The 15,309-nt window shown below is 46.4% G+C and overlaps 1 protein-coding gene across 4 annotated transcripts in view; it reads right to left on the bottom strand.

The window, feature by feature from the left end:
• Nucleotides 1-15,309, bottom strand: part of cep131 (centrosomal protein 131) — a 117,281-nt gene that overhangs the window by 67,436 nt on the left and 34,536 nt on the right. For 3 of the 4 annotated variants that reach the window (XM_038777085.1, XM_038777086.1, XM_038777088.1), the window contains 5 exons: nt 10,691-10,777; nt 8,876-8,993; nt 7,465-7,581; nt 6,008-6,176; nt 3,763-3,839 (listed from right to left, as the gene is read on the bottom strand). In XM_038777085.1, coding sequence (XP_038633013.1) covers nt 3,763-3,839; nt 6,008-6,176; nt 7,465-7,581; nt 8,876-8,993; nt 10,691-10,777 — 568 coding nt within the window. The remainder of the gene's footprint in view (nt 1-3,762; nt 3,840-6,007; nt 6,177-7,464; nt 7,582-8,875; nt 8,994-10,690; nt 10,778-15,309) is intronic. The other variant, XM_038777087.1, reaches the window with a different exon arrangement.

The raw sequence follows: 15,309 nt of genomic DNA, 5'->3' as shown, positions 1-15,309 counted from the left end.
CACCGGCTCCTGGAAAGAGCACCCTACCCAAGGTCAACACTTCCACCCTATCCCCACAACCCAGCAACCCCACCCAACACCAAAGGCAATTTTGGACACTAAGGGCAATTTAGCATGGCCAATCCACCTAACCTGCACATCTTTGGACTGTGGGAGGAAACCGGAGCACCCGGAGGAAACCCACGCACACACGGGGAGGATGTGCAGACTCCGCACAGACAGTGACCCAAGCCGGAATCGAACCTGGGACCCTGGAGCTGTGAAGCGATTGTGCTATCCACAATGCTACCGTGCATACACACTTTACATTCCTCAATATGCCCAAAACACGTTCTTACAAGCGTCTATTTAGTTTGGTTTGGGCCTTAGCTTGCCCATGGACCAGACTCCTGAGGCTTTGTACCTCGCTTTATTTTCGCGTCCCTTAGCCCCACTCCCCACACCCCCCTTTTCCTCTTTGTCCCGTGGCTCACCCGTGTCTCCCCAACCTCCCCACTCTACTGGGTGCTGGCTACGAATAGGTCGGGAAACAAGTTGGTGAACAGATTCCACGTGCTTTGAAAACCTTCTTCCGACCCGTGGCTGGCAAATTTTATTTTCTCCAGCCTGAGAAATTCCCCCCCCCCCCCCCGTCCCCGCCCCCTCCAATGAAGAGTTCTGGCTGATCTGATACCCTGAAGACTGCCACTTTTGGGCATGGCACCACCTCCACTCCCACAACCCTGGACATGGTCTCAAAGAAGGTCATCCAGTACCTGACAAGCCTGGGGCAAGCCCACAACATGTGGGTGTGATTGGCCAGGCCTCCCTGCCACTGTTCAAATTTGACCTCCACCTCCGGGAAGAACCCACTCGTTCTGGTTAGGTGCGCTCTGTGCACCACATTTATCTGCATTAGGCTCAGCCCTGCGCATGTGGAGGTGAAGTTCATCCTGTGCAGTGCTTCGATCCAGAGTCCTCCGCTACCTCTACACCTAGCTCCCCCTTCCATTTTTCCCTCGTCTTATCCGGGGATGGCAGAGCGTACCTCCTCCAACAGTCACCTGTACGTGTCCGCACAGGTTCCCTTCTCTAGGTCGCGCGCATCCAGCAGTTCTTCTAGTGTCCTGGTATCTGGGGGACGGTTGTTGTTTTCTTGTGGAAGATGTTTTTGACCTGAACACATCTCAGGTCGTTTCCTTTTGGTAACTGAACATCTCCGTGAGTTCCCCCAGGGTCGCTACTCTGTCGTCCCTGTACATGTGCCTAACCATGCGGGTCCCTCGTCCTGTCTCCACCTTTTGAAGGTGGCGTCCATTATTGCGGGAGTGAACCTGTGGTGGACATTTTAGTTAGGCCCAAGTGTTGCCCCATTTGGTACCACATCCGGAGCATGGCTCCTCGAGTATGTGGCCCGGGGCGAGGGAAGAGAGAGAGAGAGAGGGAGAGAGAGAGAGGAGAGAACAAGAGCGAGAGCGAGAGAAGGAGAGGGCATGAGAGCGAGAAGGAGAGAGGGAGAGAAGGAGAGAGGGAGAGAGAGACCTGTGGGTTCACAGAGAAGATCGCGCTGTTGTCCAGGTTAAGTTTGCAACCAGAGATGACTCGTTAGGAGTTTCATTATCCCATCCATGCTGATCCCGGGTTTCAGCTCCAGCAGGTCATCCCCCCTCGGATACCTCTCCACCCCTTCATGGTCCCTGCTCTGAACTCTTTCACCTTTACAACCCCCTCCACAATCCCGCCAATCTGAATTCAAAGAACAAAGAAAATTACAGCACAGGAACAGGCCCTTCGGCCCTCCCAGCCTGCGCCGATCCAGATCCTTTATCTGAACCTGTCACCTATTTTCCAAGGATCTACTTCCCTCTGTTCCCTGCCGTTCATATATCTGTCTAGATGCATCTTAAATGATGCTATCGTGTCCGCCTCTACCACCTCCGCTGGCAAAACGTTCCAGGCATCCACCATCCTCTGCGTAAAAAACTTTCCACGCACATCTCCCTTAAACTTTCCCCCTCTCACCTTGAAATCGTGACCCCTTGTAATTGACACCCCCACTCTTGGGAAAAGCTTGTTGCTATCCACCCTGTCCATACCTCTCATAATTTTGTAGACCTCAATCAGGTCCCCCCTTAACCTCCGTCTTTCCAACGAAAGCAATCCTAATCTACTCAACCTTTCTTCATAGCTAGCACCCTCCATACCAGGCAACATCCTGGTGAACCTCCTCTGCACCTTCTCTAAAGTATCCACATCCTTCTGGTAATGTGGCAACCAGAACTGCACGCAGTATTCCAAATGTGGCCTAACCAAAGTCCTATACAACTGTAACATGACCTGCCGACTCTTGTATTCAATACCACGTCCGATGAAGGCAAGCATGCTGTATGCCTTCTTGACCACCCTATCAACCTGCGTTGCCACCTTCAGGGTACAATGGACCCGAACTCCCAGATCTCTCTGTACATCAATTTTCCCCAGGACTCTTCCATTGACCGTATAGTCCGCTCTTGAATTAGATCTCCCAAAATGCATCACCTCGCATTTGCCTGGATTGAACTCCATCTGCCAATTCTCTGCCCAACTCTCCAATCTATCTATATTTTGCTGTATTCTCTGACATTCCTTTTCGCTATCTGCAACTCCACCAATCTTAGTATCATCTGCAAACTTGCTAATCAGACCACTGACAATGGCCCAGTGCATCCCCATCCCTTCACCTGCCACTGTTACTTGTGGCTACATATTTTGGAATTTCCAGCCAAAAGGTGTCTTTCACCTTCAGCCCCCTTTCCGTGTTCCAGCTCTCCCTTTGTGAACCCCATCCTAACATCTTTGCCTTTGACCCCATGGCCATTGTTTGATTAAGTCCTCAAGAGGTGCTTTGGGGTGTTGCACCTTACAGTATACGCAAGTCCACGTTCAAAGGTTTTTACATGCAACTTGAGGGGCTATCAGTATTGCAGCTTAAAGACTGAGCAGACGGCATGTCCTCATTCCATGATAACATCATATTTCAAGTCAGAGTTTTCCACCTGAGAGAACTTAAACCCCTAAATTACAGACTTCTTATGCATTTTCTTATTTTATGTGAAAGCTGTGCTAAGATAAAAAAGGACCCAGGAGGGTATGAAAACCAGCCAATCCCAAAGGTTAGTTGCATTATTCAAGTTTGAATAACGTACACCATTAGATTTTTTCTTTAGGAACGTTGAAATATTAAACAGCAGAATGTTCAGCTTGGACATTTTTTGTACCCTGTACTCAAACCGGTTTCCCTTGATATCACAAATGAAACCGGATTTCAAAATGTACGGATTTCTGCACCAGTTTTTCTTCACTCCCTCCTGAAGCACTGACTCCTTGCAGGGACTTGCAGAGTCAGTGCCCTCCGCTACCTCGCCCAACCAGGCCAATCTCCATGTGCAAGGAGTGTATCGACTCGGCGGGCAATTTGATCAAGGAGAGGCTGGGAGGGAGGTGCCAAAAGAAATCGCGGACTGTACCCTGTCCTGTCAGCACCCACTGCGGTCACAGATGCAGAGGAGGAATATCATTAAACAAAAGGCACTCACTGAACCCAATGGTTTTGTCCCTCCCATAGTCCCAGCTCACTAAGCACTGCTAAGAAACTAAACCTGTGCTGCTCAAGGCCTCAAGAGTCAGTGAAGAACGGGGAACGATTTTCAGAAATTATAAACGTACGTGTAGCAAAACTGGTCGGACGTGAAATGAAAACTCGACATCGATTAGCATGGCGTTACACAATACATGAACTCGTACCTGTAGTTCTTCTGTCTTTACACCAGGTCCAGGGGGGCTTCCAGTTCTCTGGTTAGAATGCATTTCTGGATCTGTGGCTACAACAAGAGCAAGGTAGGGAAAAGGGATAAATAGTTTTTTTTTAAAAAGATAAAAAAATAACAGTAGACAGATCCAACGATATCCTATTGGGATGCGTGTGGAGCAGAATGTCGTGTGGAGCAGAATGTCAATGCGCAGTGTGGTGAAATCCCTAAACTCAGGAAGGATCTGGTCATAGCTATGTCATGGGAAGGAGGTTCTGGGTAGAGAGCTGGGAGAGGAAAGCCAAAAAAAAGAGCAAATCATGTAAGCTGTTCTTGTAAACCCAATGCAGGGAGGTTAAATCACACCTTCTTCCTTATTAAATCATGTAAAGAAAGAAAGGCAATCCAATCGCACCTTTCACAACCTCAGGATACCCTAAGGCACTTGGGGAGGCGATTGTCATTGGACTAGTGATCCAGAGCTATGGGTTAAAAATTGAAAATCTGCGATTAAGAGTCGAATTGTTACGCACGGCAGCATAGTGGTTAGCAGAATTGCTTCACAGCTCCAGGGTCCCAGGTTCGATTCCCAGCTTGGGTTATTGTCTGTGCGGAGTCTGCACGCTCTCCCCGTGTGTGCGTGGGTTTCCTCCGGGTGCTCCGGTTTCATCCCACAGTCCAAAGATGTGCAGGTTAAGTGGACTGACCGTGCTCAATTGCCCTTAGTGTCCAAAATTGCGCTTAGTGTTGGGTGGGGTTACTGGGTTATGGGGATAGGGTGGAGGTGTGGGCTTGGGTGGGGTGCTCTTTCCAAGAGCTGGTGCAGACTCGATGGGCCAAATGGCCTCCTTCTGCACTGTAAATTCTATGATTCTATGACACCCTAGGCTAGTGCGGGGTCAATTCCAGCCCCACTTGACCCAGAGTCACAACACAAGTGAAATTAGATTTTATTCAAATACTCGAGGTCCATGGTTGAACCCAATAAACTTAGTCCCCATGTTTGTTAATTCAAAACACAATTAACCTTTTATTATGTACAGTATTATTAAACAGACAGAAAATGCAACTGACTATCTAATATCCCTTTCCCAACGCCCTCCTTCCTGACTCACCCCACTCTCTCTCTCTACACACACACACACACACACACACACACACACACACACACACACACAAAGGAAAGGGTGCTGGAAAGGGCAAGAAAATATAATTTTAAAAAGGTTTAAAAACACACACACACATGAAAGGGTGCTGGAAAGGGAAAGAAAATATAATTTTTAAAAGGGTTAAAGATCTTTTATGCACTGGGATAACTTTCAGTCAATGTCCTTCTGAAGTCTGGCTTTCGTTTTGATACTTCTTCCTATTGAGCTTGAGATGGCTTTCTCTGGTGGGAAATATGTTACTTTCTCTGCAGACTCAGCATCATTTCAGGTTAGCAGTTCTTTCACTTCAGCAAGCAAGGGAGAGAGAGAAGAGGGAGAATAGAGAAGAGGGAGAGAGAGAGATTGATTCCAAGGTCTAAACGCTTTTGCCCAGTTCTCTCATAAAGCATCCTGTCGGAACCAATCACTGACCATTGTCAGGCAGAACACTGTCCCTAGCCAACCCACCAGTTGTCAGTTAACCAATCGAAGCAACTCCCTCCAAAGCTGGTTAGTGCCAAAGAGTCTGGTTTCTCCTTTCAGCGTTCTGGCAAGCAGGTTGCTTCAACCTCGAGTGTTCTGCTGAAAGGCACATCCTGACTATGGGTCCACAGACCAAAATAATAAAATAAAATAAATGAGCAGGAAATATACAGGAAGGACTCTTACACTAATGATGACCATGAAACCATTGTTGACTTCTGGCACATATTTCCAGGAGGGTGAATTTTTTGAGAGGGTGTTAATGCTAGTCCACATTAACCTTGGCAAAAGACATGCAAGTGCCGGTGAAGATAAATGGCTTAAACACCATTTTAAGCCGGTTTTCCAGGATTTCCGCTACAATTATGGAAATCAAGGAAGAAACCCCTTGCAGAAATTCACCCCATAATTCATACCTAGTGTTCGTCTATCACCAACTGAACACCTCTGAAATAATTTGACATTGGTGAAATCGCAGTGGCAATGTATCAAAATAAGGAGAGAAGAGAAAGCTCGAGAATACACAAAAGAATTAATCCAATGTATTACTGCTTCTGACCACATTTTGTTAACCCCTTCATCTACGGTGATACAAGTACGATCCCACACCTGTATTTTTGGATTTGACTTGACTGTGTACTGGACTGGTGTTATTTACGGGCGCAGGCTTGATAGTTTTTCTCTTTGCGATCTTTCCCCTTTGCTGAAGCAGACCGACTTCCTCCTCGCTAATCTTTTTATCATCGGCTGCTTTCTCTGCGCGTTTCTGCTGAAGTTCCTGTGACAAATACAGGTAGCGTGCATTAAGATTTGTGGTTATTTGAAAAGTAACGATACATTCACCCTTCCTCCCAGTAAAACACTCTTACTCAATCATTGGGGGTTGGGGAAAATCGGGAAGTTCCGCCAATACAACATACAGCTAACATGACTACTTAACTTTGAAATTTAGATAAGGATCATTTTTAATTTCCTGGGGCAGAGATCTCTGGTGAGCACTACCTTACTCTACAATGATAGATGGATATTGTACAATTGGACCATCAGTGCAGTTCTTCAGAACTCTACTGGCAAGGCGTCAAGCACTGTTAATGGGTAATATTCTCGACTAACCACATACACAAGTATTTGCCGAGTTCTCTGTCAAGTCATGGGTCCACTTAGAATAAAGAGAAAGTATATTAACGAGAGAGCTGCTTCGAGGGGCTCACTGGCCTAGTCACCACTTATTTCTCATGTTTTTATGTTCACCGCTGTACTGTTTAGACTGTCAGTATTGATTAAGCCCTCAAGCCGTGCTGTGGCGCGTGCACCCTTAACCTTCTAATTCAATGGCGGGAGCACCAATACTGCGTCACGCTGACAGATTTAATCCCATCATTGCTCATTACTTGAACTACACCGCGGAAAGAAAAACAACAGAAGGGCCATGAAGGAATTAAAAACGCACTCAATGGTGGGAGGTGTGGGGGGAGGGAGGGGGTGGGGAGGAGAAATAATTGTAGTTCCACTAAAGTTACTATAAAGCGTAGAGACATAAGAGTGACATCGCACATATAATTTTTTATTATGAAGGATTGTGCACTGCCGCCTCACAGCATTCGGGTTCAATTCCGACCTTGGGTGACTGTCTGTGTGGAGTCTGCACATTCTCCCCGTGTCTGCGTGGGTTTCCTCCGGGTGCTCCGGTTTCTTCCCACAGTCCAAAGATGTGCCGGTTAGGTGGATTGGCCATCCTAAATTGCCCCACAGTGTGCAGGTTAGGTGGGGTTTTGGGGATGGGCAGGGGAGTGGGCCTAGGTGGGGTGTTCTTTCAGAGCGACGGTGCAGACTCAACGGGCCGAATGGCCTCCTTCTGCACTGCAGAAATTCTATAGTTAAGTAGTTCTGTGTTGCAGAAGTAGGCCCGTAGATTCATATTGGCATTATCGGACCGCTGTAAATGCCACAATCATCATATTAAAGGATTATGGAGTAAATTGAAATAAGGATGTTCACATGCACGGTTAGTGTGAAACAAGAAACGCACCAACCTGGATACAGGAATTCACTTTACAACACAGTACCTCTATGGCTGCCTTCCTAGCTTGTCGAGCTTTCTCTTCTCGAATCTTCCTTCTTTCCTCGCTTTTTTTCCTCTGACACTCTTGGACACTCTCAGCTAGCATTTCTTGCTCTTTCTCCTGACATAGAAATGCACCATCGCTACATTAGCACTTTGTGAATGGCAAATTGAACTACTATCGCACCCAACTGCAGAATAAACCCAATTCTGTTCCGCTGTACAACAATACCTTTAGTATATATTTATCTACAGGAGCACTGATGGTTTACAGTTTCAGCAAACATATTTGCATGAAGCTATTTCTCTGGGGAACAATGGTTTTACCAATTGATAATCTAGATCACAACACACCATTTTATTGATTAAAGGAATCAAGAGCTATGATATTTGAAGGGGGGGGGTGTTGAGGTACAATCAAGGTACTTAACTTAATGATTATAATGAATGGCAGGGCAGGCTTGAAGGGCTGAATGGCCTCCTCCTGCTTTTATTTTCTATGTACGTTTCTATATTTCTGTGTCCAGAATATTTGAACCCGAGGACACGGTTGACATTGGGGCAAAGGGTTAGGGGGGTCGGGGTAGAGCAAAAGGGCGGCACGGTAGCACAGTGGTTAGCACTTTTGCTTCACAGCGCCAGGGTCCCAGGTTCGATTCCCGATTTGGATCACTGTCTATGCGGAGTCCGCACGCTCTCCCTGTGTCTGCGTGGGTTTCCTCTGGGTGCTTCGGTTTCCTCCCACAAGTCCCGAAAGACATGCTTGTTAGGCAATTTGGACATTCTGAATTCTCCCTCCGTGTACCCGAACAGGCGCCGGAATGTGGTGACTAGGGACTTTTCACAATAACTTCATTGCAGTGTTAATGTAATCCTACTTGTGACAATAGAGACTATTAATAAATTCAAAATCAACCTGCAGAAACAATTCTTCAGTAAACAAATGTCAATGCCTAGCGAGATGGAAGCAGATCCTATTGTTTGATTCAATTCCCCCCGCATCCCCCCGCATTTCCCCCCCCCCCCCCCCCCCCTCCAAGAAAATTGCATTTTGGGATACAGTGTAGGAAGAGTTTGAGCTATGACCATGATAAGCGCAGCAGGCTTAGGAGGAACACATTACTTTGGTTCTATGCTGCCCAAAGGGATTCTCTCCATTTCATGCCTGGATCTGCTGTCGACGAATAAAGTCGAAAAAAAAATCTCGACTGATATGATTGGCGACTACAACTCGTCAAAACGCAATCACTGTTGCATCATGTGACTACCAGGATTGTAGCAGCTAGATTAATTGGTTTTTCTTTTCATCGTGCAATTCGCATGGTCCCAGCAATAAATCTGGGTGAGTTAAATGTGAGTAGCCAGTGTACAGCATTTTATCCAATCATAATTCCTTTAAGTGGCAATTCTGTCACCTGTTTTTTCGTCGTAAGCAGTCGTTTAAGTGCAGCTTGACTTGCTCTGCGCCTCTGGGAATGGCGTCTGTACCAGCGCTGGATGGTAATCGCTGCATGGTTCACATGTTGTATGAATCTATCATTTTGATGTGGCGGGGGAGGGGGTATGGGGGGGGGGGGGGGGGGGAGAGAGAACAGCAAAGAGAAAGAGAACAAAAACAAGCATTTAAAACAGTATCAAAGAGATTTTTTAGAAGTTGATACAGAAAAAGTCCTTTCTTCTCACTGGTTAATTTTATTTTTAATAAAAATTTAAAGTACCCAATTCATTTTATCCAATTAAGGGGCAATTTAGAGTGGCCAATCCACCTACTCTGCACATCTTTGGGTTGTGGGGGCGAAACCCACGCAGACACGGGGAGAATGTGCAAACTCCACACGGACAGTGACATATGATTGGGTCACGGACAGTGACCCAGAGCCGGGATCGAACCTGGGACCTCGGCGCCGTGAGGCTGCAGGGCTAACCCACTGCGCCACCTGGCTGCCCCTCACTGGAGCAGTTGCACCCACTTCACGTACAATTCCTTCAACTGAAAGTTAAGAACGTTGTCTTTCGATGATATGCCTCCGGTTACGGTGAATGGACTACCTAATCAGAACACAGCATGCAGCGCAGCGTGAAGTGATGCATCTTTATTTTCCCGGGCTCGCTAAAATAATGTCGGTGAGTCAAGGGACACATTACATCGATAATCAAATCCATCACAAAAACTGAAGTGGCGGTGATAGACTCGTGGGCAACCAGGACGATTTTGTACCAAATTCTCACTTCGCCAATGAACATTCACAACTTTCAGAAAATCTTCACTCCCTCTAACATCCTCCTGCACAATAATTCTGGGATGGGACTCAGAGCCATGTGCTGTTGACTGAGAGTTGCAAATGACAGTCCATTCAGTGACAGAATCCAATGCTTGCACATCAAAATTAAATACAAGCCAGCGAGTGCCTCGTATTGACGTCTTTCTGCACTGATCCAATAATGTGTCCCAAAGAGATACTCGGCACATAATTTTAACATTGGCCAATGTTCATTGGATGACACAAAAACTGGGAGATTTTTATAATGGACTTCCAGTCTGATATTAGCTGCTCCATACAAAAGTTAAAATCTTACTCGCCAGGATTCCTATTGTGGCTTTAGTGTCAAACAGTCACATGAAAATACGACCCAACCCCTATCTATTCAAATTATTAAACAGAGAAAAAATCCTCTTTATCAGATCATAACTTAAACAACTTCCATGTGTTATTTCACCTCCTAGTATCTCTCCAGCCCAGTCAACTTCGCTTGAAGGGAGTGACATGTCCGTCAATATATAAATGCCAATTGTAATTGGATGAAGAAAGTTTGAGTCTATAACTGACCTTTAAGAATGGAGTTGAGACTCACCAAACTAATTTCTAAGAGGATCTATACGGCTGAGAGAGACAACACATGATTGGAAAGGCAGAAGATAGTTCATCGGATAGTTCTCAACAACTTCACACAACTGTAGTGAAATTACAGCATCATAGCCAACTTTGCCAACCAAACCACTCCCTCCCCCCCCAGGTTAAAATTTGTCACAGGTTTCTACAGCGGTAAACTCAAGCACAAAGATGAAGCAGAAATTAAACCTAGGCAAAGAAGCAAGGAAGCAGCAAAAACACTACTGCACGGTATGCTGCAAAAACACAGCTCAGCTAGTATATGCACTACAAAAATCTGGATTTCTGCACAATGCTATAAGGAAGGCAACACACTCCTACATAAAAATCTATGCATACCCGAAATCGGGATGAGCGATATCTGGATTATCGTTCTGGAGCAGCTGAGTAAAATCCATTTTATCGTTAAGATTTAAGTATCGGATTCTAAGGGTGGTAGAAAAACATATTTAGAGACAGTTTTTGACTCAGTTTTTTCCGATGTTTAGGTAGGATATCTAGTGCTGTTACCGTGGGCATTTGAAGTCATCACAGTGTTAATGAGTCATTAAAACCTCCAGATTGATGTCAAAGCAAACGTGATGGTTTAGACACAAAGTTTAACAAATAATATGTGCAAACATGTAGAGAATCGATGGAATGAAAAGACACCTATTAAAGCTGTTCAGCAGAAAAGGTGATGAGAAAAGTTCAGCCAAACTGAAAATCAATATCCAAATCAATCGGTTGAGTTTCCACTACACCCCACCTCCCCCGTGGCGCGTTTCTTGGTGGCAGGAGGCGGCCCACCGTTGGGATCTTCTGGTCCGCTGCTGTCAATGGGATTTCCCATTTAACCCATCCCCTGCCGTCGGGAAACCGGTGCCGAACGTTCGCCGTCGGCAGGAAACCACCTGATCCGGGGCATAAATATCGCACTGAAACCCAAATGAGGCAGATTGAGAGAGTCATATTCCATGCCAGGTACTTGGCAGTCAGTTCTTGCAAACCCACAGCCCCAAAAGCAGTAATGGTCAACCTAGGCTAGTGAATGGGCCACATGAGTGACCCCCGCTCATCTCAGTGGGATGTAAGATTGACATTCGGGCTTGTTCATTAAACATGACCCCTTGAATGAGATTGAATATATTTAACACCCACAGAATATTTCACCACAAGTTATACGAAATGCTTAATTACTCAAATATTAATGGAACTAGCAACTTCAAGTGGCAAAACCAAAACAATATTGGCACAAGGTTCTCACGCTGCCATCACTGTATCGAGTTAAAACTGCAGTATTCCGAGGTGGCCTTCAACGTGTCTCTAGAGCATTTCATCTGTGATATCCAGACGTCAGCTCACCTCAGGTAGCGGCTTCTAAATTCTATAACTAGATATACAAACGACATGTGCAGACCAACATATTTTTTGACCAGCAGCGCGCTATTTCTTACAGCATTGAACATTTTCCCTTATCCATCCTGTCTCTTGCATCAAGTTGCAATGGATTTTCATTGGATGCGTCAAAGTAAAACCTTATTCGACTGAAGTTGTTGAATGGCTCCTTTTGGCTGCTCCTGGTCAGTTCTGCTCCCTCTCTCGGCCTCCTCCACCCTGACGCACACAGAAACGGAAACTGCCCCAACAAACCTGACTTTAATAATGTGGTGACCCGCCCATTGTCTGACTGCTATCAAGTATTATCCGCCATCGAGAGAGCAAGGCCTCGCTCTTTTCCAAAACAATGGGTGTGCCAAATTCAACAAACCCAGGAGCATTGAAGGGAATAATCCAAGTGCTCAAACTCTGTCTCATGTTGACCAGTTCATAGGCTGATTGGAATCCAGAGAGTAGAAGAGCAACAGGTTTCCACTGGGAGATACTGGAAGAATCTGTAACTTCATGGGAAACATTGGACCGGTTTGACAGTAAATCTGTGTGGTGGGGTAGCTGTAGCAAGATTTTTATTAAAATTCATTTGCAGGATATGGGCGTCACTGGTTAGGCCAGTATTTATTGCCCTCTCCTAGTTGCCCTTCAGAGGGTGGTGGTGAGCTGCCGTCTTGAACCGCTGCAGTCCCTGAGGTGCAGGTACACCCATAGTGCTGTTAGGGAGAGTTCCAGGATGTTGCCTCAGCGACAGTGAAGGAACGGCGATATATTTCCGAGTCAGGATGGTGAGTGACTTGGAGGGGAATCTCCAGGTGGTGGGATTCCCAGGTATCTGCTGCTCTTTCCTTCTAGATGGTAGTGGTCATGGGATTGAAAGGTGCTGCCTTAGGAGCCTTGGTGAGTTCCTGCAGTGCATCTTGTAGATGGTACACACGGCTGCCACTGTTTATCAATGGTGGAGGGATTGAATGTTTGTGGAAGGGGGAGCAATCAAGCGAGGCTACTTTGTCCTGGATGGTGTTGAGCTTCTTGAGTGTTGCTGGAGCTGCACTCATCCAAGCAAGTAGAGAATATTCCATTACACTCCTGACTTGTGCCTTGTAGATGGGGACAGGCTTTGGCGTCAGGCGGTTGTGCCAGGGTCCTAGGTTCGATTCCCGGCTTGGGTCACTGTCTGTGCGGAGTCTGCGCGTTCTCCCTGTGTCTGCGTGTGTTTCCTCCGGGTGCTCCGGATTCCTCCCACAAGTCCCGAAAGACGTGCTTGTTGGGTGAATTGGATATTCTGAATTCTCCCTCTGTCTACCCGAACAGGCGCCGGAATGCGGCGACTAGGGGATTTTCACAGTAAGTTCACTGCAGTGTTAATGTAAGCCTCCTTGTGACAATAAAGATTGTTATATTATATTATATGAAACAACAGTTCAGGGAGGCACAGTGGTCAGCACCGCTGCCTCACAGCGCCAGGGACACCGGTTCGCTTCTGACCTCGGGTGACTATGTGTGTGGAACCTGCATGTTCTCACCGTGTCTGCATGGGTTTCCTCTGGATTCTCTGGTTTTCTCCCCACAGTCCAAAGATATAAGTGGATTGGCCATGTTAAACTTCCCCTTGACCGTCCAAAGGCTATGTGGGGGTACGGGGATAGGGTGAGGGTGTGGTCCTGGTACGGTGATTATTCGGAGGGTCGCTGCAGACTCAATGGGTTGAACGGTTGGTCTCCTTCTGCACCACAAGGATTCTATGAACTGTTTGGGTAATACAACACTGTAACAATTATCGGAATGGAGGGCTGCACGGTGGTGTAGTGGGTTAGCACTGCTGCCTCACGGCGCCGAGGTCCCAGGTTCGTTCTCGGCTCTGGGTCACTGTCCGTGTGGAGATTGCACATTCTCCCCGTATTTGCATGGGTTTCACCCCCACAACCCCCAAAAAATGTGCAGGGTAGGTGGATTGGCCATGCTAAATTGCCCCTTAATTGGAAAAAATTAATTGGGTACTCTAAAACTTAAAAAAAAAACAATTACCGGAATGCCGTACCAACCCATCAGATACATTGAACCACTTGAACACGTTGCAACTTCTTTGTCCCATATCTTCCCTGACATCAGGTATTATATCAAATTACCCAAATTTCCTCTGAGTTAAAACGTTGACTCGGGAATTTGCTTATTTTCCAGAAAATTGCCTTGGGCCAAAAATCCTTTACTGCATCAGTGTGCTGGAATGCTCACTGTTAGTTCTCTGTAGAACAAATCTAATCAGATAGATAGATCGCACCATGTAAACAGAAAAGATGACTCATGGCTAAGTCAATTAGCTGAAATTATACTAAATATAAAGTGCAATCAATTAACAATTGGCTGAAGCTACTGTGCCCCGAGCAATTCTCTGAACTGCATTTTCTCGTTGAAAGAAAAGTTAAGATCTATTACCACGCTATTTTGAATTCACAGTACCGATCGGTTTCAGCGCTGTTCAGCTCACACACTCATCACCAATTTCTGTTCTTCACCCTCCAGGCTTGTTCCAGCATCCTTCTATCTAAGGAAGATATTGACACGCAATAAACAAATTCCTATCACACAGGATGTCTTCATATGGTGCACCACTGCTGATGGTTGAAGCAGTCAATCCTTGAGAGAAAGGCTCTGCCACAAATGTCACATATGAAGCAGCATGGTGGCAAAAGTGACTAGCACTGTGGCTTCACAGCGCCAGGATCGATTCCCCGCTGGGTCACTGTCTGTGCGGAGTCTGCACATTCTCCCCTTGTCTGTGTGGGTTTCCTCCGTGTGCTCCAGTTTCCTCCCACAGTCCAAATACATGCAGGTTAGGTGGATTGGCCATGATAAATTGCCCTTAGTGTCCAAAAAGGTTAGGAGGGGTTATTGGGTTACAGGGATATGGAGGAAGTGAGGGCTTAAGGTGGTCGGTGCAGACTCGATGGGCCAAATGGCCTCCTTCTGCACTGTATGTTCTATTTAGCTCCCAAATGGCATTGTGGTTTGTTGTTTTTGGCATGGAGTGTCTGTTGCCAAACTGCTGTAGACCCTGGCCATCGCAGCGGTGCATGCCAGCCCACGGGAGGAGGTGGTGGCAATTTCCTCTGCCATCAGCTAGTGACTCCCGGGTGCAAGAGTCAATGCTTAGGGCCTTCACGTCAGGCTTGCAAGCATCCTTGAAGATGGGCTTTGTGCTTCTACGGGACACCCGGCTCCAGCCACCTTACCATACATCAAATCCTTGAGCATCTGATATTTATTCATCCTGCTGGCGACGTGTCCAAGCCAACAAGGTCACCTCTGTTTGACAAACTTGGGCGTACTGCCTTTTGAGAGAACTGCTTCCTTTGTAACATTACCCTGCCAGGATATGCCCCCAATGCGCCACAGAGTGAAGATAGAAATTGTTGAGCTTCTTTTCTCGATTGCTCTGAGTCATCCATGTTTCACATCCAAAAATAAGAACGTAGGCCTTTTAAACTATCAGCTCGGTCCTAAGGATCAGCTTGGTGTTATTCCGTGTGCGTTTTGTGAGTCAGCTGAAGGTGGTAGCTGTCTGCATGTGTCAAGTTCTGCATCAA

This window comes from Scyliorhinus canicula, chromosome 18 (assembly GCF_902713615.1).
Source record: "Scyliorhinus canicula chromosome 18, sScyCan1.1, whole genome shotgun sequence".
NCBI classification, from domain to species: domain Eukaryota; kingdom Metazoa; phylum Chordata; class Chondrichthyes; order Carcharhiniformes; family Scyliorhinidae; genus Scyliorhinus; species Scyliorhinus canicula.
The sequence above is the reverse complement of the archived record's forward strand: the minus strand, read 5'-3'. Positions and strand labels throughout refer to the sequence as shown.